The sequence below is a fragment of the Hyla sarda genome, chromosome 2 (genome assembly GCF_029499605.1).
Source record: "Hyla sarda isolate aHylSar1 chromosome 2, aHylSar1.hap1, whole genome shotgun sequence".
Taxonomy (NCBI): Eukaryota; Metazoa; Chordata; class Amphibia; order Anura; family Hylidae; genus Hyla; species Hyla sarda.
The window spans coordinates 299,383,446-299,398,624 of NC_079190.1; the positions used below are offsets into that span (position 1 = coordinate 299,383,446).

At 44.3% G+C, this 15,179-nt stretch overlaps 1 protein-coding gene across 2 annotated transcripts in view; it reads left to right on the top strand.

Annotated features, from left to right (window-relative positions):
- Nucleotides 1-15,179, top strand: part of ITPR3 (inositol 1,4,5-trisphosphate receptor type 3) — a 275,928-nt gene that overhangs the window by 92,520 nt on the left and 168,229 nt on the right. For both annotated transcript variants that reach the window (XM_056557562.1, XM_056557561.1), the window contains exons 10-11: nt 5,531-5,599; nt 6,419-6,561. In XM_056557562.1, coding sequence (XP_056413537.1) covers nt 5,531-5,599; nt 6,419-6,561 — 212 coding nt within the window. The remainder of the gene's footprint in view (nt 1-5,530; nt 5,600-6,418; nt 6,562-15,179) is intronic.

Consider the following 15,179-nt stretch of genomic DNA (forward strand, 5'->3'; position numbering starts at 1 on the left):
ACAGATTTGTGAATTATTTCTATTAAAACATCTTAATCTTTCCAGTACCTATTAGCTGCTATATGCTCCACAGGGAGTTCTTTTCTTTTTGAATTTCCTTTCTGTCTGACCACAGTGCTCTTGGCTGACACCTCTGTCCATTTTAGGAATGTCCAGAGCAGGAGAGGTTTGCTATAGGGGTTTACTCCTACTCTGGACAGTTCTTAAAATGGACAGAAGTGTGGTCAGACAGAAAGGAAATTCAAAAAGAAAAGAACTTCCTGTGGAACATATAGCAGCTGATAAGTACTGGAAGGATTAAGATTTTTTAATAGAAGTAATTTACAAATATGTTAAACTTTCTCGCACCAGTTGATTTAAAAAAAAAAATAAAAAATACCCCATTAAGGCAGTTCTCAAAAATAATGGTGGCCACGCAAAATATTGACACTTTGGGTCCAATTAGGACATTTCCACTTAGGTGTTTACTTACATTTGTTGCCAAGGTTTAGGCATTAAGTGCTGTGTGTTGGGTTATTTTGAGGGGACACAAAATTAAACATTGTTAGGCTGGGTCCACACTACGTTTTGTCCCATACGGGAGCGCATACGGCAGGGGGGAGCTAAAAGCTCGCGCTCCCGTATGTTACCGTATGCGCTCCCGTATGTCATTCATTTCAATGAGCCGACCGGAGTGAAACGTTCGGTCCGGTCGGCTCATTTTTGCGCCGTATGCGCTTTTACAACCGGACCTAAAACCGTGGTTGACCACAGTTTTAGGTCCGGTTGTAAAAGCGCATACGGCGCAAAAATGAGCCGACCGGACCGAACGTTTCACTCCGGTCGGCTCATTGAAATGAATGACATACGGGAGCGCATACGGTCACATACGGGAGCGCGAGGTTTTAGCTCCCCCCTGCCGTATGCGCTCCCGTATGGGACAAAACGTAGTGTGGACCCAGCCTTATACAGGCTGTGCACTTACTACTTTACATTGCAGCAGGGTGTCATTTCTTTAGCGTTAATTTACAACCCTAGGGGGAAAACCCTAAACTAGAGACCCCCCCCAAAAAGAAAAAAAAAAAGGAAAGATTTCTTTGTTATGATACTTGAAACTAAATAATGAGTGCTCAAAATAAAGATTAATGTTTGTTCATTGAAATGTTTGTTTATTGATTTTACCGATGCGATATTGCATTGGACAATGACTCAGTCTCGTTCCACTTCCATATACTTATATGTTGGACATTCCTGCCTATCCTGTTCGCTGCTGTTGAAACCCCTGCTATAACCTCCCCTACATGTTCAGACATTAATGGCTGTGTGTTGGGTTGTTTTGTTATATAGGCTGTGCACTCACTACTTTACATTGTAGCAGTGTCATTTCTCCAGTGTTGTCACATGAAAAGATATAATAAGATATTTACAAAAATGTGAGGGGTTTACTCACTGTACATTGACAATGTTTACATGTAAAAAAGATAACTCCACTAAAAAGCCGGTGGTATCTCTAACAGTTTAATTTATTGCACATTTATAGTTGTTTATAAGATATAAAAATGTGTTTTGTTTTTTCTGTAACAAAATAGTAGCCGTGCTGCTTCCTTGCAGCATTTCCAGAAAGGCTAGTTGTACCCATAGGATAACGGTGGCTGAAATGGGCAATTTGGGCCATTTCAGAGGACCATCATTTTTCACTTATTTCAAATATTTCCAAAATATTTTTCATGATGGCTGATGGCAGACTTATGCATGCCCAAAGTCTGATCTGCCATGCAGGATTTTTTGGGCCACGACTGAAAAACATTGCTTGGCATGATCAGATAAATTGAGTACAAGCTCAAGGGGGGGGGGGCTAAAAAAGAAAATTGATCATGATCTTCCAGTTTAGTCTTGTGTGTTTTCGGAACAATCGTCCATATGATCCCATGGGACTTTGATTGCCTATATTGTGCCAATCAAATTCCTGTTTTCATGGCCTTAAATGGGTTATCCGGCAGGAGGGGGTTTAAATTAAGCAAATCTCAATGTGCAGTATATAAAAAATAAGCCTGTACTTACCTTCAGTGCGCATGCGGTGCCTCCGGTGTCCTGCTCCGTTTCTCGGCTGCCATTCTTTTCCTGAGAGAAAGCGTGGCTTGGAGTGACGTCTTGGCTTACTGTGTCATACTGCCACTCAGCCAATCACTGGCTGAGGTGGGAGGCACTGCAAGAGCGCTGAGGTTAAGTACAGGTTTATTTTTTTTAGCCTGTTGTGAAAGATGCCACTAATGTAGCGCATTGGGAAAAATCCCAGTATAATAATCAAATATACCAATTGACACAGAGCATTCTGTGCTAAAGCAGTTTTCACCTTTTAAAACTACAGCTCCCAGAATGACTTAAGCAGTGGTAAGGTTATGCTGGGAGTTGTAGTTTCACTCATCATAACTGCAGAACTTACAAGTGACTCAAGCTCTGATGGGACATAGTAAGGCAGAATACACAAAAATATCAGTGATTACAGGAGAAGTCTTCTCTATAGTCTTTCCTTATCTAATTCAGATGGAACATACCGCCAGGAATTGTTCCAGCTAAATCTTCTCTCTGCAGAACGTGATGCCCAGATGGCATAGGCTTCTCACTATGTCAGCACATTTTGATCCTCTATATGAAAACAATAATTATTATAAACCTGCCAGACACTACTACTATACACTTCACTCTTTGAATATAGACCTTCCACACACCATACCATCTGAATATAAATCTGCCACATACTGTGCCGTCTGAATATAAATCTGCCACATACTGTACTCTCTAAATATAATACTGTCACACACTGTACCACTGAATATAATACTATCACACTATACCCTCTGAATATAATACTACCACACACTGTACATTATGAATATTATACTACCACACACTATAAATTCTGAATATAATACCAACACACACTGCACTCTCTGAATAGAAACCTGCCACACACCATACCCTCTAAATACAATACTACCATACACTCTGCTCTCTGAATATAATACTACCACACACTGCACCCTCTGAATATAACATTGCTGCACAGTGCACTCCCTTAATACAATACCACAACATATTGTGGCTCATAAAAACCATACCACCCCAGAAATTCCTTTTAATATACATCATACCTCTGAAATGCAAAACACTCTGTGTCCCTCACATACAGTAATAATGCCCCATCCTGTGCCCCACATATAAAATATAATAATTCCCCCAATACTATGCCCCCAACAAAATAATGCCCCCTGTCCTTTGCCCCACATAATAATGCCCCCTGTCCTGTGCCCCCACATGTAATAATTATGCCCTGCCCTGTGCACCCACATAATAATAATGCCCTGTCCTGTTCGCACCACATTATAATGCTCCTTGTCCCGTGCCCCTCACATATAATGTCCCCTGTCATGTTCCGCTCAGATAAAATGCCCCATCATATGCCCTTCACATATGATGTTCTGCCATGTGCCCCTCACATATAATGATCCCCCATCATGTGCCTGCACATAATGCCCAAGTGCCCCTCACATATAATGCTCTCTGTCATGTTCCCCTCACATAATCCCCTAGTGCCCCTCACATATAATGCCCCAGGGCCCCTTACATATAATGCCCCAGTGCTCCTCACATATAATGCACCGTCATGTGCCCCACACATTCAATGCCCCCTTTCATGTGCCCCCTCACATGTAATGCCCAATGTAATGCCCCATGTAATGCCCCTGTGCCCCCTCACAAGTATTGCCCCTGTGCCCCCTCACATATAATGCCCCTGTGCCCCCTCACATGTACTGCCCAATGTAATGCCCCTGTGCCCCCTCACATATAATGCCCCTGTGCCCCCTCACATGTATTGCCCCTGTGCCCCTCACATATAATGCCTCAGTGCCCCTCACATATAATGCCCCTGTGCCCTTCACATATAATGCCCCTGTGCCCTTCACATATAATGCCCCTGTGCCCTTCACATAAAATTCCCCTAGTGCCCCTCACATACAGTGCCCCAAACATAGTAAAAAAAAACAACAGTTATACTCACCTAATCCATGTTCCCACGAGCAGGTCTCTCCCTCTCTTCTTCCTTGCAGCGTGTGAGCCGCAGGGACAGGATCCCTTGCAGGCGCAATGATGTCAAATCATCGTGTCGGCCTGCCGGGGATCGCGTCCCTGCGGCTCACACGCTGCAAGCATGAAGTGATTACAGTGTGTGAGAGTGAATGGTGGAGCGGGAGCTGACAGCCCCCAGTGTTGTCACCCCAGTTCTGTTACTGCTTCACACATAAAAATACACACAAATTGTTCCAAAAAGATGAAAAGAATACTTGGCCTCACACACATTCTGAAATAGGAAACAATAAGTCTGGTTACAAACTGAAAAAGGAATAAATGTGACTCTTAGAAAGAAAAGATTTCTTAAAAGTCTAATAGCGCAGCAGAGACTGTGTGTCCTTGGCACAGTTTTACTGGTCACTGTTCCTCTGCCAACTGCAAGTAGCAGTAAAATGATGACAGCATTGTTACAGCTGTTTCCCATGCAAAGGAAGCGATGCTTTTTATTTTGTTTAACTGACATGAATAGAATTAGACATGGCAGTGAGTAAGTTTCTCCTGTTAACCCACACCATTGTGACTTTTTTCTGTAATCTTTTATGACTTTTTAGGCCATTTCTATTTAACAAAAAATTGTTATATTCCTTTACTAATATACAGAGGCTAAAGCTGTAGCACAGGTGTGTTTGGCACACATCTTCTGCCACTTTAACATACTTTTCATACTTAGCATATTATTGGCTAGCTAATCCTAAGGGCAATGTTTTTGAAATTTTCAGCAGTCATGGCAACCATGCCTATATCTTGACAAAATAAGCAAACTACATTGCTACCCTTGTATATTACTAATGAGTATCAAGGTCTACAGGCTATTTCCAAGAAAAAAAGATAAGGAGTTCAGCCCACTGCCAGTCATCAGTATATATGATCAGGCTATAGCATCAGGCATACCATCTAGTATGGCATCTATTCTTAAAGATGTTTGGTCCAGTTGACATATATAAGGGTATTGGTGTGTTTAAAGAGAAAAGTTTCCCTTGAGAATTCATGAATTTATACTGGTATATTTCATATGGACAGTCCATGTAAGCAGTGGTTAACAGATAGCAGATCTTCTCCATCGAGTGTGATATTAAAAGCATGGCTATCCCTACAGTTATCTTTTTCCTCCTTTTTCTAGGTTGTGACTAGGTACGAGGTAATTCTGTGAGATGTCAATGTAAATTTATGCAAACAATACGGAATCTGAAAGTTATGCTAAAATATTTAAATAACAGATAAAAAGAGCCACATTAAGATGGAAGTTAAGTTGAGGGTGAAGGATAAGGATAAAAAGCTGTAGTAGTTCTAGAGTTCTTCTTTACAGTTTGACAGCACTTATAATTCCTGTGAAGTGTGATGTTCCTTATCTTGTTTTTTTTCTCTCATTCAATTTAGTGCACACAAATTAAATGTGTTTTAAATGTGTTTTATTTTTTAGGAAAACCCTACCTATAAAGGGGATGCGCCAGAGTCCAAGTCTGGATCATCTTATGCAGTAACGTCATCTGTAAGTATTGTTTCCTCTAAAGTGTTTTTTTTTCTTTATCTGCATTTCAATAACTGAGCAAAATAGTTTAGCAAAATGTAAGTTGACCTTGAAATGTGCAGCATAAGCTAAAATACTTTACAACGCTTACCAAGGAGAAATGTAATGAAATTGAGTCTTAACAATCTATGACACAAAGAAGAAACTGCCATGTGGGATAGTGGAGGATGTAGACACCTGGAGAATGTTATATAATACACTGCCCCATTAATCGCACTAGAACAAAACCTACATTCCAGAAATGACATATCTAGTCCATCTCCCAGGCGAGAAGAAGTTAATCTACACATCTCTAGCTAATACCCAGTGCTGCCATCTCATCTTTCTGTTTGCTTTGTACTAATTTTACCAAGGTGCAGACTGTATCTTTGCTGCTGTATTAAGAAACAAATAGGGCTGCAAAATGTCCCCGGAGAATTCTTAGCATCTCAATGTTAGGAAAGTGACCTTTTGTATTGCATGTTATTTATGCTTTCTTTTTTGCTCCTGTCATATTCTACATGTTATTTTATTATTAATACTTTGCTTTGTATTTCTTATCCTCCTTTTGTAGTTTTAATGTCTCTCTGTTGTTCCTTATATATTATAGTACATCAGTTAAATTCCAGGCTTTCTGCCTTCTTTTCCCTGGGTTTTCCTGAATTATTTAACACAACCTCTCCATAAATTCAACTCCTCTCAGTACATTTATTTCTTTTCTTTCTCTTGGTTTTTTTTCCTTCTTCATCTCTCAATTTTCAGTCTCTGCCATCTCTCCATTGACCAACGATCTTCTCTCAGGTATTGAACAGTCGTGCCAATCGCAGGAATGCAGGGGAGAAGATTAAGTATCGGCTTGTTGCTGTACCGCATGGGAATGACATTGCTTCACTCTTTGAACTGGATCCCACTACTCTACAGAGGACAGATTCATTTGTGCCCAGGTAACTCCAATATGACACAAAAATCATTACGTATGAAGACAAATCATACATCTGCCCAGCTCTTATGTATAGTATTGCCTCCCCAGGGCTTGAGCTGCTTGTAATAGGTTATTTGAATAGCTGTGTGTAAATTTGTTTTTTATTAGCTTGTACTATATCTACGAGGCTATTGTTCCAATAACCTTACAGTAAAATAGAACTTCCTAGCATTACTCCTGAGCATTCCACTTTTGAGCTACGGGTCATGTCCTCTTTTTTTCCAGTCTCTTTTATCCTTGGTAATAAGAACATCCTGAACTTTTGTGAAACTTTTGATGTACTTTTCAGTCCTTTTTTGCTATAGACTGTAAATGTTAACTACTTAGTAGTCTCTTTATTAAGAAGTAGATATCTTATAGGTATTTACACCCCTATTGTTAAATGGGCACTGTCAGATACAAAAACAAATGTTGGCAAAACATTAAAGGAGAACTACGGGATTGAAAAATGTATCCCCTATCCTAAGGATAGGGGATAAGTTTCAGATCGTGGGGGGTCCGACCGCTGGGGCCCCGCATGATCTCCCGTACAGGGCCCCGGCTCTCTGGTTAGAGAGGGCGTGTTGACCACCACACGAAGCAGCGGCCGACACGCAACCTCCATACACTGCTATGGGAGAGCCGGAAATTGACGAAGGCAGCGCTTTGGCTCTCCCATAGCAGTAAATGGAGGGCGCGTGTCAGCCACCGCCTCGTGCGGGGGCCCCGTACGGGAGATCGTGGGGGGCCCCAGCGGTCGGACCCCCTGCGATCTGAAACTTATCCCCTATCCTTAGGATAGGGGATACAATTTTCAATACCTTAGTTCTCCTTTAACCTTTCTAATATACTTCATAAGAAAATGTTATTTGCCTTTTATAGAAATCATGGCTTATGCAATCATGACTTTGTCCAAGCTGAAGCACAGGCATGTCCAGTAAGTGAGGGGGGGCTACCACTCCTCTTGGCTCTCTCCTGTCAGACAGGAGAAAGCACAGAGGAATCCTATCAGAATTGCCTGCAGTATGTATTACTACTGATCATCAGTTGTTGGACCAAACCACAACTCTCCTATAGATGAAGTTACTGAGACATGCCATAAAAAGGATGTCTTAAACATAACTTTTGTCATGAATAATTAAAATCAGTGAGGTCCAGACTATCCAACAAAATTCATATAAACACAGCAAAACTTTTGCATATTCCAACTTCAGGATCAAGAACATGTTTTGAACAGTAGTCTAAAAAAGTTCAATCTTATTCACTTCTGTGGAAGTGGCTCCTTAGTCTGTGGTAATCTGCTGTATTTAAAAAATTTGAGTAAGATACTTGCCCCAGTACCCAGCCCACTGGTTGCTGGAGTATATAGTAAACATCACAAGGGAGGGCCAGAAGACTTGTCTTCAAATCAGAGGTGGGGCACCACATAATCATTTGATCAACTGTGGGGTTGTTTTCACTATACTTAAAGGGGTATTCCAGCCAAATACATCTTATCCAGTGTCCAAAGGGGACACGTCATGAATGGAGGGGGCATAGCGTGACATCACAGGGAGGGCGTGGCATGACGTCAAGTCTCCAGTCCTGGAAACATAGAGGTTTCCAAGACTGGAGACACAGCCCCACTGTCACGATGCCGGCTGGCAGGAGGTGGATCCTCTGTGCCAGAGAGGGATGGCGAGGACCGTGCTAGTGGACCGGTTCTAAGCCACTACTGGTCTTCACCAGAGCCCGCCGCAAAGCGGGATGGTCTTGCTGCGGCGGTAGTGACCAGGTCGTATCCACTAGCAACGGCTCACCTCTCTGGCTGCTGAAGATAGGCGCGGTACAAGGGAGTAGGCAGAAGCAAAGTCGGACGTAGCAGAAGGTCGGGGGCAGGCGGCAAGGTTCGTAGTCAGGGGAGATAGCAGTAGTTCTGGTACACAGGGTATAAACACACAAAACGCTTTCACTAGGCACAAGGGCAACAAGATCCGGCAAGGGAGTGCAAGGGAGGAGACTAGATATAGCCAGGGACCAGGTGGGAGCCAATTAAGCTAATTGGGCCAGGCACCAATCATTGGTGCACTGGCCCTTTAAGTCTCAGGGAGCTGGCGCGCGCGCGCCCTAGAGAGCGGAGCCGCGCGCGCCAGCACATGACAGCAGGGGACGGGAACGGGTAAGTGACCTGGGATGCGATTCGCGAGCGGGCGCGTCCCGCTGTGCGAATCGCATCCCCAACGGCCATGACAGAGCAGCGCTCCCGGTCAGCGGGACTGACCGGGGAGCTGCAGGGAGAAAGACGCCGTGAGCGCTCCGGGGAGGAGCGGGAACCCGGAGCGCTAGGCGTAACAGTACCCCCCCCCTTAGGTCTCCCCTTCTCTTTATCGGGTAACTGCCTCCCCTGGGATGAGGACACCGGGAAAGGATGGAGGGATTCCTCAACGGCAGGCAGAACCGCAGGAGTGGGAATGGGGAGAGAGGGCAGAGGGCGAGACCTGGCACGGGGCAGTGTGACACCAGGACGAGGGCCATGAGGGGACACAGAAGCTTGCCTGATGGAACTGGGAGGGGGGGAGGGGCATTTCCTGTGGCAGGCAGAGTCCTTAATGACCTTAGGGGGACCGGATACTGAGGGAACCACAGAGTCACGGCAAGGGTTACTGGGAACCGGTCTTAGACAGTCCTTGGAACAAGAGGACCCCCAACTCTTGATCTCCCCAGTGGACCAATCCAGGGTTGGGGAATGAAGTTGAAGCCAGGGAAGTCCAAGGAGAATTTCCGAGGTGCAATTGGGGAGGACCAAAAGTTCAATCCTCTCGTGATGAGATCCGATGCTCATTAGAAGGGGCTCCGTGCGGAAGCGTATGGTACAATCCAACCTGGCTCCGTTGACCGCGGAAACGTGGAGTGGCTTGACAAGACGGGTCACCGGAATGCGGAATTTATTCACTAAGGATTCCCGAATAAAATTCCCAGAAGCTCCAGAGTCCAGGCAGGCCACGGCTGAGAGGGGAGAGCTGGCTGAAGTGGAAATCCGAACAGGTACCGTGAGACGTGGAGAAGCCGACTTGGCATCAAGAGACGCCACACCCACGAGAGCTGGGTGCGAGCGTGCGTTTCCCAGACGTGGAGGACGGATTGGGCAATCCACCAAAAAATGTTCAGTACTGGCACAGTATAGACAAAGATTCTCTTCCTTACGGCGATTCCTCTCTTCCAGGGTCAGGCGAGACCGATCCACTTGCATGGCCTCCTCGGCGGGAGGCCTAGGCGCAGATTGCAGTGGAGACTGTGGGAGAGGTGTCCAGAGATCTAAGTCTTTTTCCTGGCGGAGCTCTTGATACCTCTCAGAAAAACGCATGTCAATGCGAGTGGCTAGATGAATGAGTTCATGCAGGTTAGCAGGAGTCTCTCGTGCGGCCAGAACATCTTTAATGTTGCTGGATAGGCCTTTTTTAAAGGTCGCGCAGAGAGCCTCATTATTCCAGGATAGTTCAGAAGCAAGAGTACGGAATTGTATGGCGTACTCGCCAACGGAGGAATTACCCTGGACCAGGTTCAGCAGGGCAGTCTCAGCAGAAGAGGCTCGGGCAGGTTCCTCAAAGACGCTTCGAATTTCCGAGAAGAAGGAGTGTACAGAGGCAGTGACGGGGTCATCGCGGTCCCAGAGCGGTGTGGCCCATGACAGGGCTTTTCCAGACAGAAGGCTGACTACGAAAGCCACCTTAGACCTTTCAGTAGGAAACTGATCCGACATCATCTCCAAGTGCAAGGAACATTGCGAAAGAAAGCCACGGCAAAACTTAGAGTCCCCATTAAATTTGTCCGGCAAGGACAGGCGGAGGCTAGGAGTGGCCACTCGCTGCGGAAGGGGTGCAGGAGGTGGCGGAGGAGATGATTGCTGCTGCAGTAGCGACTGAAGTTGGTGCACAATGGTGGACATTTCCGACAGCCGGTGGGTTAGATGGGCGATCTGTCGGGATTGCTGGGCGACCACCGTGGTGAGATCAGAGATGGAATGCTGGGGAACCTCAGCGGGATCCATGGCCGGATCTACTGTCACGATGCCGGCTGGCAGGAGGTGGATCCTCTGTGCCAGAGAGGGATGGCGAGGACCGTGCTAGTGGACCGGTTCTAAGCCACTACTGGTCTTCACCAGAGCCCGCCGCAAAGCGGGATGGTCTTGCTGCGGCGGTAGTGACCAGGTCGTATCCACTAGCAACGGCTCACCTCTCTGGCTGCTGAAGATAGGCGCGGTACAAGGGAGTAGGCAGAAGCAAAGTCGGACGTAGCAGAAGGTCGGGGGCAGGCGGCAAGGTTCGTAGTCAGGGGAGATAGCAGTAGTTCTGGTACACAGGGTATAAACACACAAAACGCTTTCACTAGGCACAAGGGCAACAAGATCCGGCAAGGGAGTGCAAGGGAGGAGACTAGATATAGCCAGGGACCAGGTGGGAGCCAATTAAGCTAATTGGGCCAGGCACCAATCATTGGTGCACTGGCCCTTTAAGTCTCAGGGAGCTGGCGCGCGCGCGCCCTAGAGAGCGGAGCCGCGCGCGCCAGCACATGACAGCAGGGGACGGGAACGGGTAAGTGACCTGGGATGCGATTCGCGAGCGGGCGCGTCCCGCTGTGCGAATCGCATCCCCAACGGCCATGACAGAGCAGCGCTCCCGGTCAGCGGGACTGACCGGGGAGCTGCAGGGAGAAAGACGCCGTGAGCGCTCCGGGGAGGAGCGGGAACCCGGAGCGCTAGGCGTAACACCCACATAGAATGCGGGTGCTGCAAGGAAATCGCGGAGGGTCCCAGCGGTTGGGCCCTGGCAATCAGACATCTTATCCCTATCCTTTGGATAGGGGTTAATATGTATTTGGCCGGAATACCCCTTTAATCTGACAACTCACTGTCCCCACAGATAAAGACAAAGAGCTAGATCATAATAGTGCAGATTTGAGATAAATAATAATTGTGCAGATTTATCACTTCATTTTGATCATATATAATTTAAGATTTAGGACAGATCATCTCAACTACCGTATGTAATTTAAAATTAAGAACCACCTTTTTGCATACTGGAGAGAAGCTAAAAGTAATAGTTTAAAATAAAAAAAGTCAAAAAAATAGACAATGAATAAAAAAAATAAAATCAAAAGTATGGGAATAGATTAAAAAACCTAATACCATTTTGTTCTTTAGCAAATGGTAGGAAAAAAAGTACATAATAGCAAGCAAATCAGTTTTAAATATTGTATAAAACACCCAAAAGTGGCTTTTTCATTAATAGGGTTGTCTGGTAAAAGAAACAATCTGTCTATGGTGTCAAAAAGTATCATAGAGCAACGTACTAATATAATGTTACTATCCATACTTCACAGATTTCTTCATGTGACCTGAGCTGTCTCCCTTGTAGCTGTAACTTCCAGTCACACTTTGAATGCAGTCTACTCTCCTTCCCTCCTGTATGCTCAGGGAGAGATCATTGATATAAAAAGGGGAGCTCATATTACTGCTCATTAGATTTTAAGACAGTAGGAAGCTTTACTCAGTGACAGTAGTTTCCTTCGAAACAGGCTCACTGCTGTCTTATCTAAGAAAAAATTCCTCCTTTCTTAAAATCTAATGAGCATTACTGCTCAGCATCACTGAGCAGACAGGAAGGTAGTGAGGAGGAAAGGGGAGCTCTCTACATTCACAGCTACAAGTGAGACAGCTCTGCACTATGACTAATAACATTGTATTAATAAGTTGCTTTATTATACTTTTTGACACCATAGGCAGGTTGTTTATTTCACCAGACAGCCTCTTTAAAGGGGTACTCTCTCTGGTGGAAAAAAATTTTTAAATCAACTGGTGCAAAAAAGTATAACAGATTTGTAAATTACTTCTATTAAAAAATCTTAATCCTTCCAGTACTTATCAGCTGCTATATGCTACAGTGGAAGTTGTATCTTTTTTTCTGCTTGACCACAGTGCTCTCTGCTGACACCTCTCTCCATGTTAGAAACTGTCCAGAACAGAGGAAAACCCCATAGCCAACCTCTCCTGCTCTGGACAGTTCCTGACACAGACAGTGGTGTCAGCAGAGAGCACTGTGGTCAGGCAGAAAATAACTATGGTATACAATTTCCTGGGGAACATACAGCGGCTAATAAGTACTGGAAGGATTAAGATTTTTAAATAGAAGTAATTTACAAATCTGTTTAACTTTTTGGCACCAGTTGATTTAAAAAAATTTTTTTTTCCACCAGAGTACCCCTTTAACTCTCTGAGGGTGGTGGACATAAGAACAAATATCTACTTTGAATCTTTCTCAAGAACCTTCTCGACACCTACCTTGTTATGGAGAGGGTGCACAACCTCCATAATAATCAGAGCCCAGTGAACGTCTTCAATTGTTTCAAATTTGCTAGTGGTGCGTCTCGATTATGTGAGATATCTCCATTCGCTAGTGTGTCTCCTTGGCCTCACATATTCCATGAGGCAGGAGCATCTTACTACAACAAAAGCAGCCTGCAATGATCCTATTTAACCATATTTATGTTAATCCAGAGGCTTGAAAATGGGTATGTAATAGCCTGTCACTTATGGCTTCTCCCTCACTGATGTGTGTTGATGTGTGCATATGGATATCCACATCCATTAGTAGAACCTGGCAATAACTGAGAGCCATAACCATACTGCACCTCTGATGCATCTGCTTCTTAATAAAAGCACTTGTGTTAAAAAATTTCCACTTTGTTGTTTAACCCCTTAAGTACGCAGGACGTAAATGTACGTCCTGGTGCGATGGTACTTAACGCACCAGGACATACATTTACGTCATGTGCATAACCGCGGGCATCGGAGCGATGCCCGTGTCATGCGCGGCTGATCCCGGCTGCTGATCGCAGCCAGGGACCCGCCGGCAATGGCCGACGCCCGCGATCTCGCGGGCGTCCGCCATTAACCCCTCAGGTGCCGGGATCAATACAGATCCCGCCATCTGCGGCAGTGCGCGATTTGAATGAATGATCGGATCGCCCGCAGCGCTGCTGCGGGGATCCGATCATTCAGAACGCCGCACGGAGGTCCCCTCTCCTTCCTCCGTCCGGCTCCCGGCGTCTCCTGCTCTGTTCTGTGATCGAGCAGACCAGAGCAGAAGATAACCGATAACACTGATCTGTTCTATGTCCTATACATAGAACAGATCAGTATTAGCAATCATGGTATTGCTATGAATAGTCCCCTATGGGGACTATTCAAGTGTAAAAAAAAATGTAAAAGTAAAAGTAAAAAAAGTGAAAAATCCCCTCCCCCAATAAAAAAGTAAAACGTCCGTTTTTTCCTATTTTACCCCCAAAAAGCGTAAATTTTTTTTATAGACATATTTGGTATCGCCGCGTGCGTAAATGTCCGAACTATTAAAATAAAATGTTAATGATCCCGTACGGTGAACGGCGTGAACGAAAAATAAAAAAAATCCAAAATTCCTACTTTTTTTATTCATTTTATTAAACAAAAATTAGAAAAAATGTATTAAAAGTTTTTTATATGCAAATGTGGTATCAAAAAAAAGTACAGATCATGGCGCAAAAAATGAGCCCCCATACCACCGCTTATATGGAAAAATAAAAAAGTTAGAGGTCATCAAAATAAAGGGATTATAAACTTACTAATTTGGTTAAAAAGTTTGTGATTTTTTTAAAGCGCAACAATAATAGAAAAGTATGTAATAATGGGTATCATTTTAATCGTATTGACCCTCAGAATAAAGAACACACGTCATTTTTACCATAAATTGTACGGAGTGAAAACGAAACCTTCCAAAATTAGCAAAATTGCGTTTTTCGTTTTAATTTTCCCACAAAAATAGTGTTTTTTGGTTGCGCCATACATTTTATGATATAATGAGTGATGTCATTACAAAGGACAACTGGTTGCGCAAAAAACAAGCCCTCATACTAGTCTGTGGATGAAAATATAAAAGAGTTATGATTTTTAGAAGGCGAGGAGGAAAAAATGAAAACGTAAAAATTTAATTGTCTGAGTCCTTAAGGCCAAAATGGGCTGAGTCCTTAAGGGGTTAAAGGGAACCTGCAATCACTTTCATGCTGCCTAAACCATGAGTCATCCGGGCAGTCCCCAGTGGCTTCTCCCAGCCCCACAGGCCGTGATTGATAGCTCTCTTCCTATTCTCAAGCAGGGAGAGATATATCAACCAAGGCTGGTGGGGTGGGAAGAAGCCACCATGGATTGCCCTCATAAAAGGCAACAGCATAAAAATAATGACAGACTCCCTTTAAGTTGTATAAATGAAAAGGTGAAGCATTTACAATATGATGTAAAGGCACAATTCCCGAATGCATTCTGATTGGCTCTTCAACAGCAAGGTACTGATGTTTGCTAAAACTGTAGAATTCCTTTAAAATTCTACAGCTGAGTACAGAATTGTGCAAAACTTCAAAATAGCAGGTGAAGGTCAATGTCCTACTGGATTGGATTTTATATGGGGGTATCCTGAACATTGCTCATTGTCTCTCACATAGAAAGAAGAATAAGCACTCTTGTGTCAGATAGTTATGTGTTTCAGATAGTACAATAACCCATTTCAGATTGTCCCTCAACTCTCCTCCCACTGA